Source organism: Gekko japonicus, unplaced genomic scaffold (genome assembly GCF_001447785.1).
Source record: "Gekko japonicus isolate JY-2015 unplaced genomic scaffold, Gekko_japonicus_V1.1 scaffold388, whole genome shotgun sequence".
Lineage (NCBI taxonomy): Eukaryota > Metazoa > Chordata > Lepidosauria > Squamata > Gekkonidae > Gekko > Gekko japonicus.
The window spans coordinates 764,087-784,995 of record NW_015162490.1 but is presented as its reverse complement, the minus strand read 5'-3'; the positions used below and the strand labels follow the sequence as shown (position 1 = coordinate 784,995).

The following is a 20,909-nucleotide window of genomic DNA, read 5'->3' as shown; positions in this document are numbered from 1 at the left end:
TAGTGGAAGGTATGTCGATCATTTATTTCTTGAAATTGCTGGTGCAAATATGTGCGCGGGCACTTGCTGCAGTGTATTCTTGGAAGTTGTATAAGAGGTTGTCAGCTGACCCATCTCCTGGTTCCAGTGGTAGGTCTGGACCATAGTTCTAAAGCAACCAGAGGGGGGGGGTACACATGATACATGAATCTGCCTTACTCTGAGTCAGACCACTGGTCTGCTGATGTCAGGAGCTTTGGGGAGGGGCCATGGCTCGGTGGTAGAGCATCCGCTTGGCATGCAGAAGGCCCCAGGTTCAATCCACAGCAAAAGGGTCAGGTAGCGGAGGCAACAGCGATGGCGGCGGCAGCGGCGGCGGCAATGGAACAGTAATGGCGGAGTGAAGTGTTGGAGCGGCTGAGGAGTGTCCGGCGAGTGCAGCGTGAGTCCGGCAGGGTCGGAGCCACAGAGGTGCGGCAGCACGGCGGCGTAGCGCGACAGAGCCAGAAAGGACGATAGTTGGAGCTGCGGTGGCCGCGGGGCGCGCACCGGAGGAGCCCCGCCGAGAGAAGGAGCCGCGGAATCAGGAGAAGATCTGCCCCGGGACACGGAAGGAGAGCGCCAACATCTGAGGCCGCCAAAGAAGGCCAAACATCAGCAAGAGGTGCTGGTAGGAAGCCACCCCCCCTCATGATTGTGGCCTTAGTTAGGGAACAAATAATTGTGTAATTCGCTCAGAGACCCCTCGGGGTTCGAGCGGGATACAAGCCGAAAGCACAAATAAATAAAATAAATAGGAAAGGCCTCAGCCTGAGACCCTGGAGAGCTGCTGCCAGTCACAGCAGGCTATACTGACCTTGATGGACCAGTGGCCAAACTCAGTATAAGGCAGCTTCATATGTCAGTCTCGTCTGCTCTGACTGCCGGTGGTTCTCCACGGTCTCTGGTTGAGGTCTTTGCCATCGGTTGATGCCAGGAATTAAACCTGGCACCTTCTACATGGCAAGCAGGTGCTCTCCCAGTGAGCCACGGCCCCTTCTCTTACAATGCTTCCTGTATGTACAAAGTACTTCACATGTATCATGTTGTCATCCTTGCAATAATCCTTTGATCATTATCCCTATGTAGCAGTTTTGGAACACAGGCTGAGAAATGAATCCATAGCTGAGGTGAAATTTTAAGTGGGGATTTCTCAGTTCACTTTCTTAGCCACTGCTCTGTACTCACGCTTAATGCATAATCGGGTTGTAAGCAGTGTTCCCTCTAAGCTGAGTTAGTGTGAGCTGACTCACAGTTTTTTAGCCTCCGGCTCACATTTTGTCTTAGATCAGGAAGGAGGGCTCCAGAGCAGACTAATTTATGCAGTAGCCAAATTGCTCGCTCACAACTTTAATTCCGGTAGCTCACGAAGTAGAATTTTTGCTCACAAGACTCTGCAGCTTAGAGGGAGCATTGGTTGTAAGTATTGCTGTCATTTATTAATGGTAGTGTTAATGTGCTAGAAATCTGCCTGACATCCATCTAAATTACCAGCAGGCTTGTGGGAATACATTGGCAGAAATTCTTGTACAATGAAGCTTATTGGGCTAAGTGGTGGATTATAAGAAAAATGAATGCAGACTTTAAAGCTGTTCAGATTACATTGGGCAAATACAAAATATAAAACTTGAGCAAAATATCGGAACAGCCTGAACAGTCAGTGCTTTAGTTTGATATTTTATACCAAGAAATGGTAGTGTTGGTGGGGGAATACATCATTGATAAATTTGCATGCTGCACGAAAACAACTTTCTAATAGTAACCATTTATCCCATAGAGTCACTGTCAAGAGGGGTGTGAAGCAGCATTATATTTTGGTTCCTTTGCTGTTTAATTTCTGTATAAACTCCATGATGTAAGTCTTGTATCATTCAGACTCCATCCACCTAAATTAGTGAACAGATTGATTCCCACATAATTATAGGCAGATGATACAGCTAGTTACGAACTACGGCTCATAAAGCACCCAAAGTGCTCTTACAGCATTCTGTAAGAAGGAGCAGTTAACAATTATCTATTAAAACAAGAAGAGGAGGAAGAGGAGATTGGATTTATACCCCGCCCTTCACTCGGAGTCTCAGAGCGGCTTACAAACTCCTTTCCCTTCCCCTCCCCACAACAGACACCCTGCGAGGTAGGTGGGGATGAGAGAGCTCTCTCAAGAACTGCTCTTTCAAGGATAGCTCGTCAGAACTATGGCTTGCCCAAGGTCATCCAGCAGCTGCAAGTGGAGGAGTGGGGAATCAAACCCAGTTCTCCCAGATTAGAGTCTGCACATGTCAGCTCAGATGCGGTGTCACCTGACGCTGCCACCACTCTGGTACCAGGCTCCCTTGAGAAGGCCCAGAGCACCCTCCCAAGACCTTCTGACCTCCCTTTTGGCCGAATAACAGGCGTGAGGACCAGGCAGAGTGAACAATGAAAATAGTTTATTGTATAGGAGGTCAAACAACAAGGTGCAGAATAAGAACAGTAAGTGGGTGAAAATAAAAGAAATCAAATGCCTTGACGCGTCTAAATATATACTGTCCCTAGCTCACTATCCCAAATGGTACTAGACTACTCACCCTTCTCTCAGGATGAGGGTCTCTTCCCTGCAGCAGTCTTCCTTCTGGCTCTGCCCTCTGGGAAGAAGAACAGCTTTTCCTGCTGCTCCATCTTATTCCAAGCCCTCCTCTTTTCCTATTGGTCAATTTTGGCTCCAAAACCTCTCAGGGGCTTCTGGGAGTTGTAGGCCCAGCCTCACCTACTGCTAGCCAGGCTCCCTGGGCCTAGTAGGCCTCTGGTGGCACAGCCCAGATCATAGGGTTGTCAAGTCCATCTTCCACCCCCAGCGGGGGACTTTGGGGGTGTTCCTGGAGGGGGCGGGGCATCCCGACGTGATGACGTCACTTTGGGGACGTCCGCTGGGGGGCCCCCCCGCCCGCGCGCCAGATCTCCAGAAATGGCAGTTCCCTGCACTTAAAGGAGCCGGGGTTTCCCTTTTAAGTGCACAAAGCTGGCATTTCCCTGCAAGCCTGATCTCAAGCGGAGATTGGGCTTGGGAGGAAACATGGGTTCCACACACTTAAAGGGAGAGAGAGGGGTGGCTGTGGGTGTTGGGGGTGGGGCTTCCCCCGCTGGCCATCTGGCCGGCGGCGGGTAGAACCCCCCAAAAAACGGGGGACCCCTGGCAAATCGGGGGGTTTGGCAACCCTACCAGATCATGACAGCACACTTAACCACTACACCAAACTGGTAAAGACTAAACTCTTAGTTTTTACCAAGAGATATGTTAAACATAGATGACAGCTTGATGGACATGGTATAGATCAGGTGAAGACCTTTAAGTATTTACGTGTAGTCTTCCAGTTGATTGGTATGTGAAGGGCTCAGATGACCCAAGGTACTGAGAGCACCTAAAGAGTGGCACCTGCCACCCTGAGATTTTCACATAGACTTTACATGATTAAAATCTTTCAGGGCAAGGTGATACCTCAGCTTTTGTAGGCTCACAGATCTGCTTCTGTAAAGGCTTCTGTTTCCTGCAAGCAATCCGATCTAAATTTCTTAGATCCTTATCTGTTGTCCCAAGCTGTGTTTCTAATGCTGTCCTCAGAACAGAGTTGGGGATGGTGCCTTTAGAGGCACGCAGTTGGTACCGAGTGGCAAGCTTTTGGTTCATGTTAAACTTGATCCCTCTTGAATTCTCCTTTAGTTCTCTTAGATAACTTTTGTTCAGGCTGGACTGAAGCCATTGAGAAGAAATTACAGTCTTTTTGGGCTTATTCCTCTAGCTCTGTGCCATCTTGGGTTCCTGGGAGCTAAAGAAACAAAGAATCTGTGAAATAGCCCTTCAAGTTGATAGAACCTGGATCCATTCTTATCTGGCAGCACAGAATCACAGTCAGAATCCCCCCCCCAAAAAAAAACAACAACTTAGCATTAAAACCTGAAACGTATCTGTTTAATATGCTTCCGAGTGGATATAATCAGCAAGAAAAATACCTGCTGTCATATATAAATATATATATATATATTAACTGCTGCGCGGTTACTTCTGGCAAAAAACTGGAAAAGTAATGTAATACCCTCAAGAGAAGATTTAGCACTTAAAATGTTAGAATTAGCGCAAATGGATGATTTGAGCCTGAGGCTACAAAATAAGAATGAAAAGGTACATGATAAAAGATGGACAAAGGTGTATGTATGGATAGAAAACTCAGTTGATGATTAATGACTCTAATGTATAGATAAATGTATAGATGGAATGTAAATAAGGTTTATAACAAAAATAAAAACTTTATAAAAAAAATAAAATCCCCCCCCCCAAATTACCTCTGCACCTTAGAATTTCCTAAATACTGCAGAGGATGTACTTTGGCCCGTTTGCTGCAAGGCAAATACTTTGGCCACCCAATGAGAAGGGAGCACTCACTGGAGAAGACCCTGATGCTGGGAAAGATTGAAGGTCAAAGAAGACGGGGACGGCAAAGGATGAGATGGTTAGACAGTGTCATAGATGCAACGAACATGAAATTGAGCCAACTTCAGAGGACGGCGGAAGACAGGAAGGCCTGGCGGGAGCTGGTCCATGGGGTCGCGAAGAGTCGGACTCGACTGTGCGACTGAACAATAACAAAATATATCTAGGTGTCCCTTGTTCCCGCTGTTTGTGTTTTTGCCAACTGAAAGCCCTGGAAACAGTTGAACATGCGTTACTTCACTGTTCCTTTTATAAGGATTTTTGTTCCCTTATATTACTCCTATTTTATCTAAGTTTCTGAACAGATCTGATAAAATTTATACTCTCCTTTAGATTGCCTTAATGAAATCACTGTTAGGGTGGCCAGGTTTTGTGCCTAGGTTCAGCTGATAAGGAAACAGATGCTTCTATCTTTTTATTAACTGCCTTACATTACTAAAATTAGTGCCTAAGTTAAGAATTTTTATTGTTTTTATATGTTTATTTGTGTTTAGTTCATGCCCTTCTGTTGGCTGATCTTTCATCGTAATAAAATAAAGAATTTAAGAACTTGATCAAAATGTGACAATAGGTATAATATATAATAGAACGTTATGTCTATGTATAGTTGTCAAAAGTCTTTGAAACTGTAAGCTAATGTTCAAACTACCAGCTCAGTCTTGAAATCTGATAAACAAAAGGCTAATTACCAATAGCTCAGCTATTAGGTTTTGTTTTAGGGTGGCTAAAAAAAGAGCGGTGGATGCTAACTTTATACTGTCCACCCTCTCTATACATTTTTATCCCACCTGTTCTTCAAAATGTTCAGGGTGATGTACATTGTTGTCCCTTCCCCAATCTTCATTAAGAAGCATCCTTTCTACACTGTATCAGAATCTTTATTCTAAATGAATAACAACACTTCTTAATTAAAATACCAAATTTACAGTAATATTTGTGCCAAAAGCAAAAGCAATTCTTGTTGTCGAAGGCTTTCATGACTGGAGTTCATTAGTTATAGATTTCCTAGGCTTGTATGGCTGTGGTCTTGACACAGAGAGTACTCCATCTTTCTGTGTTATACCTCTGAGGATGCCATTCACAGCTGCTGGTGAAACGTCAGATTCAGTGCAGATAAAAAGATAAGAAAAGCTCTGCTGGATCAGACCAGTGGTCCACCTAGTCCATCCTGTCTCACACAGTGGCCAATCCGTTCCTCTGGAGGGACAGCAATGGGGCATAGAGGCTGAGACCTTCCCCTGATGTTGCCTCCTGGCTCTGGTATTCAGAGATTTAGTGCCTATGAATGCGGAGGTTCCTTTCAGTCACAGTGGCTAGTAACCACTGATAGACATCCTCCATGAATCTGTCTAATCCCCTTTTAAAGCTGTTTATTCCTGTAACCTTCACTACATGTTCTGGCAGTGAATTCCACATTTTAATAACTCTCTCTGTAAATAAGTATTTTCCTTTGTCTGTCCTGAATCTACTCTCTGTCAGCTTCATTGGGTATCCTTGAGTTCTAGTATTTTGGGAGGGGGAGAAAAACTGTTTATCAGCTGTTACCTTTCCTCCTAGGGAAGATGCTCCAACCTCCTAATCATCTTGGTTGCCCTTCTCTGTACTTTCTTCCAGCTCTGCAATATCCTTTTTTTGAGATACGATGACCAGAACTGTCCACAGTATTCCAAATGAGGCCGCACCAATAGATCTATACAGGGGCATTATGATATCAGCCGTTTTATTTTTCAATCCCTTTCCTAATAATCCCTAACATAGTGTTTGCCTTTTTCACTGCTGCAGCACGCTGGGTTGACACTTTATGTGACCCCAAGAGCCTTTTCCCTTTCAGTCTCAGCAAGTTAAAACCCCATTAGCATGTACTTGAGGCTGGGATTGGTTGTCCGTGTGTATCACCTTACAGTTACCAGCACTGAATTTCATTTGCCATACTGTTGCCCACCCACCCAGTTTGTGGAGGTCCTCTTAGAGCTTAAAGGTAAAGGTAAAGGTCTCCCTTGCTCGAAAGCCAGTCGAATCCAACTCAAGGGTTGCGGTGCTCATCTCCGTTTCCAAGCCGAAGAGCCAGCGCTGTCCGAAGACGTTTCCGAGGTCATGTGGCCGGCATGACTAAACACCAAGGCGCACGGAACGCTGTTACCTTCCCACCAAAGTGGTACCTACTTATCCACTTGTAATTTCTTGCTTTCGAACTGCTAGGTTGGCAGGAGCTGGAACTAGAGATGGGAGCTCACTCCGTCATGCGGCACACTCAGGTCTCGAACTGCTGAACTTCCGACCTCCCACAGCCTGCAGTTCAGCGTCTTAACCACTTGAGCCACCGCAGCTCCTCTTAGAGCTTAGGGTAACCGTAACCATCCTGAATAATTTTGTGTCATCTGCAGACTTGGCCACTAGACTACTCACCCCTAATTCCAGATAATTTTTGAATAAATTAAATAGTACCAGCCAATGCTCCCTCTAAGCTGTGGTATCTTGCGAGCAAAAATTGTACCTTGTGAGCTACTGGCATTAAAGTTGTGAACAAGTGATTTGGCTACTGCATAAATTAATTTGCTCTGGAGCCATCCTTCCTGAGCTAAGACAAAACTGTGTGAGCTGGAGGCTAAAAAACTGTGAGCTAGCTCACACTCACTCAGCTTAGAGGGAACACTGGTACCAGCCCCTGCACCAATCCTTGTGGGACCCCACTGCTTACTTCCCTCCATTGTGAGAACTGTCCATTGATTCTTACTCTTCACTTCCTGTCATGTAACCAATTTTGATCTTGTAATATTTTCAGAATTGTTTTATTATCTTCTAGGTACGGACTTAGTGGATGCTTTTAAGCCACTGAAGAAGGTATCAGATTCAGACATGAATATGGAGTACAGCCTGTTTATGTGTGAGAGGCATCGATATAGTCCACAGCTCTATATCCGCCAAGCCAGGTAATAGTTCTGCCCCCTTCCGTGATTTTTACTGTGATAGTTTAACCAACTAACTTTATTTATTTAAAATATTTATATCCTGCCTTTCTCGTTTGACTGAAGATGGCTTTCATGAACAACAAGTTGCAATAGAAAAACAAAACCATATACAAAGTTACCACCAAAACATGTATTAGAACAGAACTTACAACCTACTCTTTGCACAAACAGCTCTCTGAAAGAGAACACTCTTGCATGCCTTCTAAAAAGCAGGAAGCAAAGGTGCCTGCCCCCCTCCCATTTTGGTAGTCTGCTCCATGATAACAGCCACACAGAGGAAAATGCCCAGTCCTATTATTATAGTTGTTGTTATTTACAAGATTTATATCTCACCTTTCAGCTTAATCTGGGCCTCCAAGGTAGCTAACAAGTAAAAACAGCAGCATAAAAATAATAAAAAAGAGTTAAAACAAAAAAGAACTAATATAAAACCCAGAAACATTAATTAAAACATTTTATTTATTTATTTATTTCAATTTATATTCTGCCCTCCCCGCAAGCTGGCTCAGAGTGGAACACAAAACAGATCAAGACATCATATTCATTCATTCATTCATTCATTCATTCATTTATTTTATACCCCTTCCTATCCCACACGTGGGCTCAGGATTGCTTGCAACATGTAATGAAGCAATAAAACAGTAGAAGCAATAAAACAATCAACGGGATGATAAACAATATCATCGAAACCCATGCCTCATATCAGGTGAATATAGGTGCTCCAGTGCCCAATAATATTGTCAGCAGGCACTGGGGGAGGGGCCGTAAACAGGGGAGGCCAGAATGGTTGAACGTCCGCCGCCTCAATCATTATTCAATATAAAAATAATTATAAATATTAACATATACAAAACAATTAAAACAATATAAAACAACATCTGTTAAAACAGGTTGCCCTATTCGTATGCAGATTTCAACATAGGGCAGGAAGAAGGAATCATTGAGGGAACGCAGTAATAGAAGGGGGCAGACGAATATCCCTGAGGAGAATGTTCCAGTCTTGGTGCTTGGCGTCTCTTGGGTTGCCACCCACTTGATCTCAGAAGGTGGGGGCACCTGAAGCTGTGGGGCGAGAGACTCCCGTGAGGCAAACCCAGGAGATCTCAAGTCCCCGCCGGGAGATTGGCTTGGCAGATACACAAGGTTTTTTGAGTCTGCTAAATTACTCTAAGAGCACAATGAATTACGGAGAGCACAAGCTTTGCAACATTCAAAGATAATATTGGCTGTGAGAAGAACACAGTGTGATTCTTAGTTAGAAGCTTCTAAGAGTAACGATTTCTCTGTACAATGTGTGAGCTTGGATTTTTCCTCTGAATAAAAACATTGCTGACAGCCTGTCAGAGGAGGAAGTTGGGACAGAGAGACAGAGCTGATCAGTAGCTTCAAGAAATCCGTTGTGGTGTGTCGTTATTGAACCCTCACAAAGTCTACATGAAGCAACGTCTCAGAAGATGATCGTAGTGACTGGGCAGGTTCCTATGGGAGTAAGTCCTGAGGTCCCAGGGAGAAGATTCTAGCTGTCGCAGAATGGGTCAACTAGGGAAGGTGTTGTGAAGAGAGTTCACCTGAGGACCACAGTTGCACATGGGCATATATTAGGAGATGTGGTTCAATAGGTATGATTACTGCAACTGCGATGTTATTGGCATAAAGCAAACTTCCTGGATATTGTCTTGGGAACATCAGAGATGTATTGATTGAAAAGAACTGGAGTGAGGACCGAGCCCTGGGGCAGACTGTTATTCAGTTTCTTCTGCTTGCTGATTGACTGACTCAGAAAGTTCTATTGCTCAGCATGTTGTTTAGGAGTCGAAATAATGTTCTGCAGTGAACATGTCGCTGTTGATCATGAACTCATTATGGATGTAGTCAAAGCTTGATGCCATTCCGCTCTTAATGTCCTACAGTGTCATTTTGTGCCCAGTGTAACTTCCAAGTCATCTTCAGCATGGAACCTGACACAGCAGCCTAATCTGGAGAGTGACAGTGTCATGGATCTAATGACAAGGTCATCAGACTCTAAATAGGGAAGAGGAGGAGGAGATTGGATTTATACCCCGCCCTTCACTCGGAGTCTCAGAGCGGCTTACCAACTCCTTTCCCTTCCCCTCCCCACAACAAACACCCTGTGAGGTGGGTGGGGCTGAGAGAGCTCTTCCCAGAACTGTCCTTGAGAGAACAGCTCTGACAGAACTATGGCTTGCCCAAGGTCATCCAGCAGCTGCAAGTGGAGGAGTGGGGAATCAAACCTGGTTCTCCCAGATTAGAGTCCGCGCACTTAACCACTACACCAAACTGGCTCTCCGCTTACAAGGGAGCCAGTTTACAAGCAAGATGTGGCTGGGAAAGGCACTCCAAGCAGTAGCAGCAGCAGCACCAGCCTGTTTCTCCACCAGCAAGTCTGAGTTATCATTCAGATAACTCTGAAAGTTTGCTGGTCCCCCCACATTCACTTCTTTCAGGGTGTGCAGTATTCATAGCCGCCGTCATGGAAACGTGTATCTTTTCAGCCTCTGCACCTGCCTGACAACATGAATATTCACTGAACATTCTCTGTTTACACAATGACTTTTTGCCACTGCAGTCACATGAGGTTGTGGTTAGCTTTGCTCATGCAGCTCATTGTGTTGGGTTGCAGTGTTGTGAGATGCCAGCTGTTCACCTGTCTGAACGCAGATGTTTGATTGTGACATCTCTTAACACGAAACAGCATCACTTGTGTGTGTGGGAGGGGTTGTCCTGGGTATAGGTACCTCAAGCAAAGATTTTCAAGCATAGTCCATGTTGCCACTCTCAGAAATACTATAGATTTAGAAAGTCTTTTGTCTGCCTTGATATTTCTGCTGCAAACTCACCTTTCCCAAGGTTTTACCGTGCCTTGTATTACCTCTCAAGCACTTCAAAGCACATTTATTTTATAACCAGAAATGTAAGGTCTATTGTTGCATCCAGTTACGACATGGCGAGGCGGGAGAGCAGATAATACAGCTGGGCTTTGTGCCATCTCTGTGCAATGAATGGATTGTTGTTGTTGCATTTTAGATGTTCCAGTTTTGATCCATGCTTTTATTCTTTTTACACCTTATCGTATGTATGTGTGCAAATAATACCAGTATCGCACAAAGCTACAACAGTGCAGGGGGGCTTGTTGTTGAAGCACTGGAGGACAATCATGCTGTTTTGTGCTTGACCATAAGAAGAGCCCTGCTGAATTAAACTGGTGGCCCATCTAGTCCAGCATACTCTCTCACACAGTGGCTAATCAGTTAGTAGGGAGGGCTAACAGCAGGGCTTAGAGACTAAGGCCTTACCCCAATGTTGCCTTCCAGCACTCGTATTCAGAGGTTTTCTACTTCTAAGCATGGAGGTTCCCTTTAGACACCTCGCTAGTAGCCACTGATGGACCTCCTCCATTATTATTTTTTTAATCCCCTTGTGGCCATTTGTCCTTGTGGCCATCACAAAAGAGGGGATTGGTCAGGATTTCTCTTAATCTGGGTAGAATAACTCAACACGCTCATCATTACAGAGTCCATTACCTCAGTCTCCAAAGGTTGCTGCCCTTTGTGGTTTAGTAATCATGTATAGTAGTGACCTGTCAATCAATAATTATATCCGTGCCAATATCCATATCAAGTGGTTAAGATGCTGAACTGCAGGCTGTGGAAGGTCGGTAGTTCAGCAGTTCGAGACCCGAGTGTGCCGCATGACGGAGTGAGCTCCCATCTCTAGTTCCAGCTCCTGCCAACCTAGCAGTTCGAAAGCAAGAAATTGGGTACAGGGAACATGTTTTCGGCGTACCACTGACCTCTCGCTCTTTTCCAACCATCTGTACTAGCACAAGTTTCTGCACAATACTTTCTTAAGGTTGCCAGATCTAGGTGGGGAAACTGCTGTAGATTTGGGGGTGGAGCCTGGGGAGGACAGGGACCTCAGTGGGGCACAGTACCGCAGAGTCCACCCTCCAAAGCATTCATTTTCTCCAGGGTAACTGATCTCTGCAGTCTGGAGATGAGCTGTAATTCCAGGGGATCCCCAGGTCCCACCTGGAGGCTGGCATCCCAAATTAACCCTCACTTCCTTTGAAGTTACCTTCCTTTTGGTTACGACAAACGTTTGAAGGGCAAGGCACCATTATTTGTCGTGGAGTCAAGCTTGATTTTATGGTGGTGACCAATCTTGTTCTGACAGGGTTGTCTAAAAAAACCGGCGTACAGAACAGCCTCATTCTTTTCAGCACAGATCTCCCTTCCAGGAATTGATTCATTGTGCATGAAAACAGCCACAGCCTGCTACAAATGATTACATTGTCTCCAAAGTAATTTGAGCTCTTTCATCATACGATAGTACCCATCTGCTCAACGCAGAATTTGTTTTGGCGAAGCTGACGGTTTCTCCGCCTTTCTGCAATAGCATCTAAACGTTTTTTTGCCCATTGCTGGAGGTGATTTAATCAGATTTATTCGGAGGTCTCTTGAAAACAAAGTGATTCCTGGTGCGCCTCATTGAGATGTGCAAGTCTACAGTTGCCCCCCTTCCAGGGGTCATTTAGTAGAAAAAGCGGTGCAGGAGCTCATTAGCATAACTCATTAGCACAACTTATTTGCATATGCCACACCCCCTGACATCACCGGAAGTGTGTCAGAAGGCAACACCCACCGCTCAGGCGCCACTGGACTGTTTTGGATTGCTAGCTATTGGGGGGGGGGAACGTGCAGATCTGCCCTCACAGAGGAGGGAGAGCTTGTACCTGAAGGCGGGCCAGGGGGGGGGGCTCTGCAATTTACCTGGCTGCTTCTTGCTCTGCGTGGCCTGACTGAGGGCTGCTGGGAGCAGGGGGCGGGGCTTGTTGCATGTGCCCACCCCCTGGGCTCCTTACTGCCGGAGCTCTGCTCCTGTGTGCTCCCGCAGGAAATGACCCCTGCCCCCTTCCAAGTCCGTTGAAGCCAGTGGGCTTTAGAGGGGTGTAACTCTGCTCAGGATTGCGCTGTAAAGGCTTGATGTGTTTCGCAGAGTCTGTCTTCTAAAAGGTTTCTGTAATGGACAGCCTGTTGAGTTATGTTACGTTTATGCATGTTGGCAAGCAGTAAAATGAATATTCGAGAGTAGTGGAAAAGAAGGAATGTGCTTGTTCCGGGACCACTAGAGGTCACCCTAGGCCTTGTCACAAACCTTGTCCTTGCACATGGAAATCTCCTTGATGACAGGAATACATTAAGGAACAGCCAGAAGTATTCTGCTTACCACAAGGATAGAACGGTGTCTGTCTGTATTTCTTGGCTTGCTTCCCTGCATTCAATTTAGTGAAACATATGCTGCTGGCAAGTCAGTTTGATGGGGGCTGCTGAGGGTTGGGGTACGGGGTACCCCCTTCCTTCCTGTGCTCCCCCACCTGCTCTGCTCATTTCACTCTCCTTCTCCCTTTATCTGGCAGTGAAAGAGAGTCTCTTTTCCCCAGTGGCATGTGCCAGTTACAAGTAAAGTTTACCTGCTGAAATGCTCTCCGTATATAGCTTGTCTGAATGGAGAAAAGTCATAAGGAGAAGGGTTCAGTTTTCTCAGCTTCATGCTGTATTTCTGCGTTCAGAGGGGTTTTATTTGTGGTTCATGTTCAAGCCATGTAAACCCCCAGCCACAGTTTGAAGTGGTTTAGCTCAGAAAAACTTGATTCAGCTGAATGTATAAACTGGATCTTAGGTCTTCACAGTGTGAGATGTCTAGTTATAACCAGGGGTCATTTCCTGCAGGAGCGCACAGGAGCGGAGCTCTGGCAGTAAAGAGCCCAGGGGGCGGGCACATGCAACAAGCCCCGCCCCCTGCTCCCAGCAGCCCTGGGCCACGAGGAGCATGAGGATCTGCACGTGTCCCCCCCATAGCTAGCCATCCAAAACAGTCCAGTGGAGCCTGAGTGGTGGGTGTCGCCTTCTGACACACTTCCGGTGATGTCAGGGGGTGTGGCATATGCAAATAAGTTATGCTAATGAGTTATGCTAATGAGCTCCTGCACCTCTTTTTCTACGAAATGACCCCTGGTTATAACCACAGGAGGAACTGGCTGGGGGGGTGTGGATAGGAACATTTTTATTTACTTCATTTATCCCTCACCTTTCTCCCCAGTGGGGCCCAAAATGGCTTACATCTTTCTCCTCTCTTCCATTTTATCCTCAAATCTGTGAGGTTGGTTAGGATGAGAGAGTGTGAGTTCCTGTGGCAGTGTGGAGGTTCGAACATAGAGTTCTCCCAGATCATAGCCTGTCACTCTAACAACTAGAAGAAGAAGAAGAGAAGAGTTTGGATGTATACCCCGCCCTTCACTTGGAGTCTCAGAGCGGTTTACAAACTCCTTTCCCTTCCCCCTCCCCACAACAGACACCCTGTGAGGGAGTTGGGGCTGAGAGAGAGCTGAGAGAACGCTCTGAGAGAACAGCTCTGACAGAACTATGGCTTACCCAGGTCATCCAGCTGCTGCAAGTGGAGGAGTGAGGAATCAAAACCCGGTTCTCCCAGATTAGAGTCTGCGAATTTAACCACTACACCAAACTAGTATACATCCTTTCTTCTAGTTGGAACTGGAGTCTGTGAGCATGTTAATTATCAAATAGGTTATACCCTGTTTCTGAGCAGGGCTGGAGAAAAATGTCTTGTCCCTTTAACAGAGGTCTAACCTGTGGAAATGGGCAGCTGAAGCTTTTCACAACACGGTTTGTTAAATAACACCCATTAAGCCTCTGTTAAAAGGGTGGGACATTTATTTCCTCTAGCCAGTTGGCAATCATTGTCAGGGTCCTTAGTTAGGTTACTCAACACGGCTTCATGAGAAGAGAACTGTTTATTGGTAAATCCAGAACTGAAGACACATGTACAGCTTGTGTCAGGAATGGCCGACAATACTAGGGCCTCTGACTTATACTAGAATCAAACATTCCCCCTGGTAAGCATAGCCAATGGATACATTTCGCGCGCGCGGGCAAAGCAGGCAGGCAAAGCAAAAGCCGTTAGCTTTCCCAGCTGAATAATACTGCAGCTGGAACATCTACAAGGTCAAGCATATGATAACATACAGTTGGTGAGCCAGGGAGAGCTGAGACAGAAAACGGGAGGGCACCCCTCCACATTCCAGACCCATGACAGGGCTGCCTGACAATCATATATCATCAGTCCAAAATATTTCCAGTTCTTAACAGCTCCCCACCCCCCTTACATCCTAGTGCGAGAGTGAGAATGAACAAATTATGATTTTAATTAAAATTATGTTTTGATGGAGGCAGTGAATGAATCTGTTAATTAAAATGCTGGCAGTGATTAGTGGGTGAACGAACAGTAAAGTTGATGAGATGTCTTCAGCTTATAGCCGTGCCTGTGCTCCCTGAAGCCAAGTACGCAGTGGGATCGGGTGAGAACTGTGAGGAGAATGGAGCTCCTAGAATGGGACTTTCCTGCCTTCCCATCTCCCCCCAAAAAACCGCTCCTGGAAATAGCACTGGGGACAGTGGGGGGGTCTGCAGTAGGGCAGGGGAATCAGCACCCATGCTCTGGCTGAAACTGACCCTAGGACAGGCCTGTAGCTAACGCAGGGCCTGGCCCCCTAGCATTTCCTCCGGGGGCCCTGTCTCCCGGGCCAGTCCCAAATTGAATGAATTTGATTAACTTTGATTTAATTAGCTGAGCCCCCCCCAGGCCCCCTTCCCCCAAAATCCCTAGCTACAGGGCTGCCCTAGGATACAACATTTAGGATCCCTTGAATCCATTCTGGTAGTGAAAGCACTTTCCTCTGGTGGAAGGAGCCTTCTCTGACTTAGGATGTGAGTGCTTCCTCTAGTGGAACAGGATCAGTGGATGCAGTCTGCTGATTAGTTCCAGACCCTATTAAGTCTGAAGGACATTATCTTTTCTGTTTTTGTTTTAGGGTAGAAGACCATGATGACCTCACTCCTCTCTTCACAAGTCAGAATGATACTCTGAGAGAAACGTATGGTGAATACTTCCTCGCTGAACTAATAGAAGCACAAGATGACGAGAACGTTGCGGTGGTTTGTGAGGTGAGAGGGGAATGCCGACTTGACACTGTTTTGCGTTTTATGAGGCCCACAATATCTCCACGCGTAAGGCGGGGAAGTGACCTGGAATTATTCCTGGCACCTTTGTTGTTGTTCAGTCGCACAGTCGAATCCGACTCTTCGCGACCCCATGGACCAGCTCCCGCCAGGCTTTCCTGTCTTCCGCCGTCCTCTGAAGTTTACTCAATTTCATATTCGTTGCATCTATGACACTGTCTAACCATCTCATCCTTTGCCGTCCCCATCTTCTTTGACCTTCAATCTTTCCCAGCATCAGGGTCTTCTCCAGTGAGTTCTCCCTTCTCATTTGGTGGCCAAAGTCTTTGAGCTTCAGTTTCATTATCTGGCCTTCCAGGGAACAGTCAGGGTTGATTTCTTTTAGGATTGACGGATTTGATCTTCTTGCAGTCCAAGGGACTCTCAAGAGTCTTCTCCAGCACCATAGTTCAAAAGAATCTATTCTTCGGCGCTCGGCCTTCCTTATAGTCCAACTCTCGCAGCCATACATGACTACTGGGAATACCATTGCTTTGACCACAATTTATGACTGAACACAATTTCTGTTTTCATCTAACTGTGCTTCACTGTTCAGCCTTGAGAACATAAGAAAACCCCTGCTAGATCAGATCCGTGGTCCATCTAGCCTACTTTCCTGTTTCTCCCAGTGGCCAACCACTTGTGCTGGAAGGGCATCCTGGAAATGAACAACTGGCCACCTGTCTGTTCAGGTGGGGACATTCAAAGACTGTTTGAGAGGGTGTCTCCACACAGTACTCAAATAAGTGGATAAATATTTTAACGTTGTAGAGGATGCTGTATCTAATGGTGAGTCTGCTGGGGAGTCAAGTGGCATGATTAGCTGTATTTGACCCCAGTGAAGTAGCAAAGGTTAATCCGGAACTGGTTTGCAAGGTTTGGGTGACAATGAGGGTGGTACAGTGGCACCCTGTTGCTTTTGAGGGCAGTTGGGTGATGACATCATGATGGCTGATGACTGCATGTCACATACAGGATTGACACCGGAATAGAAAGAGTTGCCTTTGACTACGGACATATCCCCTCCGACCAAAAAAAAAAAAAAGATGCTATAGCATTGGCAGCTAAAATGACTAATGGGATGTAACACCTTCCCTATTCCTGGCACCTTTGTTGTTGTTCAGTTGCACAGTCGAGTCCGACTCTTCGCGACCCCATGGACCAGATCCCGCCAGGCCTTCCTGTCTTCCGCCGTCCTCTGAAGTTGGCTCAACTTCATGTTCGTTGCATCTGTGACACTGTCTAACCATCTCATCCTTTGCCGTCCCCGTCTTCTTTGACCTTCAGTCTTTCCCAGCATCAGGGTCTTCTCCAGTGAGTGCTCCCTTCTCATTTGGTGGCCAAAGTATTTGAGCTTCAGTTTCATTATCTGGCCTTCCAGGGAACAGTCAGAGTTGATTTCTTTTAGGATTGACTGATTTGATCTCCTTGCAGTCCAAGGGACTCTCACGAGTCTTCTCCAGCACCATAGTTCAAAATAATCTATTCTTCGGCGCTCGGCCTTCCTTATAGTCCAACTCTCGCAGCCATACATGACTACTGGGAATACCATTGCTTTGACCATGCGGACTTTTGTGGGCAGGGTGACGTCTCTACTTTTTATCATGCTGTTTAGGTTCGCCATCGCTTTCCTCCCAAGGAGCAGGCGTCTTTTAATTTCATGGCTGCTGTCACAGTCTGTGGTGATCTGGGCTCCCAGGAACGTGAAGTCTGTCACTACTTCCACGACTTCCCCTTCTATTTGCCAAGGAGTGATGGGGCCGGATGCCATGATCTTCGTTTTTTTGATGTTGAGCTTCAAGCCCACTTTTGCGCTCTCCTCTTTTACCCTGAGCAAGAGGCTCTTTAGGTCCTCTTCACTTTCTGCCATTAGAGTGGTATCATCTTAGTGAGCCCTAATAGCAGTGATCAACGCTGAGCCTGCTTTGGCGGGGAGGACGGGGTATAAATCTAATAAACAAACAAACAACTCTACTTGGGACTGGGGAGGCTCCCTGCCATCCCTTCTTCTGTTGAATGTGAGGACCTGTGCTCGGAGACCGTACAAACACCCACATGAATTTCCATACTGGTTTAACTTGACACAGCATACATCTTTCTGGCCGTCAAAATGCCTGTGCCTTGGCTAAGTTCTAGATTGTTACAATTTGGCTATCTAGTTTGGTACAGAAGTAGATGCTTTAATTGTAGAGCAGTTTCATAATAATGCATTTTTCCTGAGAGGGCGAAGGAAGGACAGTATGCATTTAAGTGTGGCAAAATGTTCGCATAATTTATTTATTTTGCAGGCACACAAAGAAGGGTGGGTACCATGGCACCTCATCCATCAGCCCAATATTCTTCGTTATCCCTGTGCACGCATCCCAGGGTGGCTTTCAGGGGATCAAAACAAAAACATTTCTGTGCCCAAGCAAATTAGGGTCTGCTTGCCTGCTTATGGGTAGAATTGCAAATTTTCTCTTTTATGCATTTAGAGTCACAGCAGTGACTGCATCAGGGTCTCTTCAGTGGATTCCATTAATGGGAACTTATTTTTCCCTTTCTATCTTTTCTAAGAGTGGCCTGGGAAGAGGAGTTAGTCGTGGGGCTTCCCTCGTGGTGAAGCTTTATATTTTTGCTCTGCTGCTACGGGGAGTAGGAACCGTCTAATTATCAGAAAGCATAATGATTAATGAAGCAGTACTATAGTGTTATGAAATCTCCCTATGTAAGAAAGGGTAGGTTAGAAACCACCCCGTGTGTATACATAGGTTAGAAATATTAGTCTGTTAATCATGGCAGGTCACTGTGATCCATAAATTACTTCTTTGGATTTGAAAGCAGAGAAATCCTAACGTTTTCAAATCCTAGGGTGGGTGAGCTATCACTTTTTTTGTCATTAGGAACATAAGAGAAGCCGTGCTAGATCGAGTCAATGGCCCATCCAGTCCAACACTCTAGGTTACACAGTGGCCAAAACCCAGATGTCATCAGAAGGTCCACCACGGGGCCAGAACTCCAGAAGCCCTCCCACTGTTGCCCCCCGAGTACCAAGAATACAGAGCATCACTGCCCCAGACATAGTGTTCTATCTATACCTTGTGGCTAATAGCCACTGATGGAACTATGCTCCATAAATTTATCCAATTCCCTCTTGAAACTGTCTATGCTTGTAGCTGCCCCCACTTCCTGGGGCAGTGAATTTCACATGTTAATTACTCTTTGGATGATGAAGCAATTAACACAGGGAACTCACTACCACAGGAAGTGATAGCAGCTACAAACATAGACAGACATTCAAGCATAGACATTCAAAGAGTGGGAGGCAATCATCGATCCAAAAAAGGGAAGGAAACCGCTGCAGATTATTATGTTATTTAAAGTTGGAAACAGTCAGCACAGTAACACCGTTGTTTGAAGTTAGCTTCCTTTACAAACATGGCAGCCCCATTGGAGAGTTATCGCTTCAGTCTTCAGACGATGCCATTCGCTGTGTCGTGCCTTCATCAGCGCCACCGTGGAGTGGTAAAATGCTGCCATGTGGCCTGAGATAGATGTCAGTTTGCCCTGCAAGAGAATGAAGCTGGCAACTTCTTATTTTGCACATATGGCAGATAGATTGTTTAATCAGGCTGTGCTGAGCCTTGGGCCTAAAACGATGTTGGCGCCAGGCAACTGCAGGGCTCCATCTTTGTTCAGCTAAGCAAATAAACAGTCGGTGGTGGGGGCAGGGGAGAACTATATGTATTTATTATTTTTTAATGATGCGCCATTAGGCATCTATGTCAACCTAGTCCTTTAACAAACACTTCTTTAAGACCATGAGGAAACTTAGTGAGTCTATTTTTGTCAAGTACTATTTGTCAAGACAGTTTATATCAGTGCTTACAGCATGGAGAAATCTCCCCACTGCTGTGCTTTTTGTATGTGCCAATTGAAATCACAAGTTACCAGAAACCATGATGTTTCTTGGTAGTTATCTGCCAGAGATGCCTAAACTATATTACATCGATCAAGCTGGGTGGCCATTTTAGTCTATTTTTATTTATTTATAATTTATAAATTCCATTTATAGCCCGCCCTCCCCGCAACGCGGGCTCAGGGCGGCTCACAGATAGGCATAAGCCGACACATAAAACACATTAAAACCATTTAAAATCATTACTACAATATTACAACATTATTAAGTGCTCTAGATGTTCCGAAATGATCTTCCATAGAGATGACGACTTAAAGATGGTACCCCAATCAGTGCCATCAGTTCCACATGACGCTATCGTTCTCTCTTCCAGGGCCAGATAGTGGTGGTACAGTAGTGGCGGCTCCTACTCAAACGCCTGGCGGAGGAGCTCCGTCTTGCAGGCCCTGCGGAACTGTGCAAGGTCCCGCAGGGCCCGGATCTCCTCCGGGAGCTCGTTCCACCAGGTAGGAGCCGCCACCGAGAAGGCTCTGGCCCTGGTAGCAGCCAGCCTGGCCTCCTTGGGGCCTGGCATCGTCAGGAGATCTGTAGCAGCGGAAAAGAGCCAGAGTCCGATAGCACCTTAAACGCTAAAAAAAAACCCGTGGCAGGGCATGAGCTTTCGTGAGTCACGAAAAGGGGAAAGCTCCTCCCCTGCCACAAATTTTGTTAGTCTTTAAGGTGCTCCTGGACTCTTGCTCTTTTCTGTATTATACAGTGTCGGGTGCCTTAGGACAGGACTGGATTCGCTGGCAGACGGGGTCTCTCCTAACCAGTCCAGAGGGGTAGCCGTGCTAGTATGTTGCAGGAAAAACATATAGGAGTTTAGAGAAAGTGGGCTGTAGTCCGTGAAAGGTTCTGCTGGAATGAAATCTTTTTCGGTCTTTAAGGCATTGCTGCACCCCCTGTTTATCCTTCCAAATGTAGCCTTTGAGATTCTGCCTTTTCATGAGAAAGTGTTGGGTATTACATGTTAAAAACACTTCAGTATATATGGGGTTAAATGTTTGTTTGTGTTGCTCACAGGAAATCACATGTTTCATTTAGCCAATGCTAGTTTAGGACTACAAGCCCGGGAAACTTCTGCCTGATCTAGGAGTTTGATTGGAGTGATAGTGTCAAAGTGTTTTAGCATTTTATGGCTCCTCTTCCCGTCTTTGTGTTTCTGTTCTGAAGAAGAAGAAAGAGAAGCCATTGCTAGCTCTTCTAGTCTAGCCGTTGTAGTGTAAAGATGTAGCTGATTAGCTCTGTTGTTATTTTCATCCCAGTTACCCTTCCCTATGGTAGAATGTAGTAAAAACTTTCTATTTTAAACACACATGGACTCTGAGTCTTAATTATTTTACTCTGGCATTGCTAAGCTATTTTATCTCTGCTGAATTACAATTTTTAAAACCCCAACAGAAAGTAACCCCCTTTTTGTT

At 45.8% G+C, this 20,909-nt stretch overlaps 1 protein-coding gene across 1 annotated transcript in view; it reads left to right on the top strand.

Annotated features, from left to right (window-relative positions):
- CFAP61 (cilia and flagella associated protein 61) overlaps positions 1-20,909 on the top strand; it is a 213,237-nt gene that overhangs the window by 7,698 nt on the left and 184,630 nt on the right. Inside the window, exons 5-6 of the mRNA XM_015405997.1 lie at positions 7,287-7,413; positions 15,362-15,494. Coding sequence (XP_015261483.1) covers positions 7,287-7,413; positions 15,362-15,494 — 260 coding nt within the window. The remainder of the gene's footprint in view (positions 1-7,286; positions 7,414-15,361; positions 15,495-20,909) is intronic.